General features: G+C 34.3%; 1 protein-coding gene across 2 annotated transcripts; it reads left to right on the forward strand.

Moving 5' to 3' along the window:
- Window positions 1-692: 692 nt before the first annotated feature.
- Window positions 693-2261, forward strand: LOC311080336 (growth-regulated alpha protein-like). Of its 2 annotated transcripts, none has more exons than XM_084110252.1 (4): window positions 693-832; window positions 916-1045; window positions 1715-1783; window positions 1957-2261. In XM_084110252.1, exons 1-4 carry the CDS (start codon window positions 763-765, stop codon window positions 2024-2026), a joined length of 339 nt encoding a protein of 112 aa, XP_083966378.1. In that variant the 5' UTR covers window positions 693-762; the 3' UTR covers window positions 2027-2261. The 2 variants fall into 2 exon arrangements, with proteins under 2 accessions (XP_083966378.1, XP_083966379.1); XM_084110253.1 differs by having other exon boundaries at window positions 697-832; window positions 919-1045.
- The last annotated feature ends 1275 nt before the right edge of the window (window positions 2262-3536 follow it).

A 3536-nucleotide genomic window follows, 5' to 3' on the forward strand; every position in this document is an offset into this window, starting at 1 on the left:
ACTCTGATGAGGACTAACGTTACACTCCAGAGACAAGTACCGCATCGTCGGTTCGAGGACAGGTCTGGGGTCGAGGGCGAAGCAGAGGAGGTCGTTCAAGAGTGCGGGCAACCAGGGTCCGAGGAAGTAGTTTTTGCCTTGTTTGCCTTCGCTGACTGCATATGCAGGTGCTTTGAATTTTGAATGCTCTTTCTCTGCCATAATTTTACTCCTCGTAGGTTCCGCGCCTCTCTTGCACTCCTCAAATCAAACGGGTGCGCGCGCATATGGGCAGATCTTGTAGCAACAGTGGTGGTAGCCATGGTTGCGAGAGTGAGTGACAGTCGCCCAAACCAATCAATTGTTTCGTCCCAAATGGAAATAATGAGCTGTGTTTATTGCAGATTAAAAGGTCTACAGTCACTTGATTTTCATACTCTCTTTTTCAGAGCACTTACATTTTAATTATGTATTGGTATATAAAGACAGTTTAAACAAATTTGAGAATTTTTTTTTTATAAAAATCCTACCTACCCTACCTTTAAGTATTTTTATACTCGCTTGCAAAGGAAATTACAATAGAATAATAGCCACTGAGAGAGAGAGCGAGAAAGAGAGAGTTCCTTGGAAGATAAAATTAGTCAGAACCGTAATTGCGCAACACACTCTCGTGTCATGTGTGAGTCTCTCTCTATAAAAGGGAGAGTGCGGGCCTGTGTTAGACTACAGCAGACTCTCACTTCACACGTTTACTGGCATTTCTCTGCACAACACTGATTCAGAATGATGAAGTTCACCGTAACAGCCTTCGTGTTTCTGATCTGCACCGCTGCACTGCTGTCCACAACAGAAGGTAAGCAGAATATAACATTCATAACAGTGTTTTAAATCAATTCATTTGCAGATATTTACACCAACTCTCTCTCTCTGTCACAGCAGGAATACCTCCCATCAGCAGGCGCTGCCAGTGCATTCAAACACATTCAAACCCACCAATTCCTACTGAAAGAATACTCTCGTTGAAGGTGAATCCTGCTGGACCACTCTGCAAAAATGAGGAGATCATGTGAGTGTGAAACTTACTAAAAACAACACTTCAAATACAGACACATTATTGCTTCTTGCTTCCATCTGTCAAGGTTCCACACTCTTCTTCTTCTTCTTCTTCTTTTCATAATTTCATGAGTTCACATGTGTGGTGGACACTTGTTGATGCTTTTTCACTAATTTGAGTGATTTAAGCCATCATATTAAAAGGTCTTTAAGATCATTAGAGTGGCTGGTAGCGTGTGAAAATTCATAACTGATGATGATACATGGATGTTTCGTCTGAATGAATGAATTTGAGGCTTAATTTACTCTCCTTCATGTTGTTTCAAACCTGTATGGCTTTTATTTTCACCTGATGTTTAGCAGAATGCCTGAGCTGTTCTTCTGTAAAATAAAATAAAAGGTCTTGCTTTATATGGAAAAGAGCAGCTTGGATATTCTGCTATAAATAAAATAATTTTGTATTACACAGAAGAAGAAAAAAGTCATACAAATTTAGAAAAGCATTAGGATGATTAAACAATGACAGAATGTCTATTTTTTGAGGTGAACTTCATTTAACAATAAAGTCGTGACTTACCAGAATGTAATTTATAATTCCATACAATGGTGTGTAAAAATAATAACAACAATGAAAGAGTGTCATTTTATAGATTTTAAATAATCATACATTTGTTTCTTACAGTGCTACAATGAAGAAAGGAATGAAGTGTCTCAATCCTAGAGTAGACTGGGTGATTTCTCTCAAGAAAGAGTAAGTTTGTCTATGATGATGTGTCACACTTAGTATCTGTCTTATTATTATTAATATAAGTTAATTCAAATCATGCTAATGGATGAATTTTAATTAATACTTTTAACCTCGGACACTGCGGCACCTTTCATCCTTCATACAGTAATATAATGTGTCTCTCTTTATGTTTGCAGAATGTGCAAGGGGAACATCCAGAGCCAGTATGCATCATATAACTGTTCTAAAAACACAAAGAGCAACTGAAGCCATATAGAATTTTTTATTTGAATTCATCTCTTCGTGAAGTATTGAATGTGAAAACGTGCTTTTTATAACTTTATAGCTTTTTTTACTGTACTTTTTCTGACCTTGTTTTTTTATTATATTTATTGTTATTGTCTCACTAAATTATAGTTTTATATGTTGATGTAGTTTTGCATTGTTTTTGAATGATGACACGCTTATACTAGCAATAAAATGTTTTAATTGTCTTAATGGATATTTTTGTTGGTTTTTATTGTGCTTATTTTTTCATCTTGCAAAACATTACTAGGTTAATGTACATATAAACATGAATTCAATATTATTCCCTGAGCTATTCACCATCATGTCATTCCAAACCTGTATGACTGTATTCTGCAGAACCCAAAATCTTTTTTCTTTTTTTTTACATGCAGTTACTATGAACTGAGACTGAATCTTTCTAGCTTTCAAAAGCATCATAAACATGTAATAAAAATTAACCATGTAACTCATGCATACATCTGAAGCCATTCAAGTTATTGAATCTCATGACATCTGATCTCATTTACATGTTAAGGCACTCTTAAAAATAAAGGTTCCAATGGGTTTTCACACCGATTCCATAGAAGAACCATTTTTGGCTCCCCAAAGAACCTTTCAGTGAACAGTTCTTAAAATAAAATATATATATCTTAGTGGGGTTTTTTTTTTCATTAATCCAATTAAATAAATTTAGGGTAATGGTTCAAATCTATTTTTTATTTTTTAATCTAACTTGAGCAAATGAAAAATATATAACAATATATATTTTCCTTCACAATATTCACGGAAAACTATTTTATGAGAATGATTGGTCGCCATTATGATGATCATTGTTTCATTTAGTTGGGCAGTTTGATGCTTGGCTTTTTATTTGAGTTTGTGGTTTTTGTAGCAGTGTTTACCAAAATATTTAATTTGTTGTAAGCCAGAAACAAAGATGATCAGGTGATATAGTTTTCATCATCATAAAGTAGAATAGTTCAATAATGTTATCCCTGACCAAAAGTGGCTGTTTGTTATTAACATATAATAATCACCAACAATACTTTCTCGCCACAGATCAGATATTCTGAGTTTTGATTTTTAAAATATATATATATTTTTTTTTAAGACACACACAGAAATCAAGAATCAACATATGAATTTCAAAAATGGTGACATGCCTTACGCCACATGTATTGCAGCATGAAACATGTCTCCATTGCTGTGATGCAAATGTGATTCATTCTTGATGCAATCCTACAACGTATTCAAATTTCAGAATATTTCATCTGTTGCAAGAAAGTACTGTTGGCGAATATAATCTATTAATGCCAAATAACTTTTGATCTGGATAAGATCTGTGATTTTTTCCTATTTTATGATGCTAAAAAATAAAATCACCTGATCATCATCTGGCATTCTTTGCAATACATTATGTATTTTGTTAAACACTATTACAAAGACCACAAACTCGCATAAAGAGCCAAGAGTCAAACTGGCCAACTAA

This window comes from Abramis brama (assembly GCF_963993115.1).
Source record: "Abramis brama genome assembly, chromosome: 3".
In the NCBI taxonomy this organism is placed as follows: Eukaryota; Metazoa; Chordata; class Actinopteri; order Cypriniformes; family Leuciscidae; genus Abramis; species Abramis brama.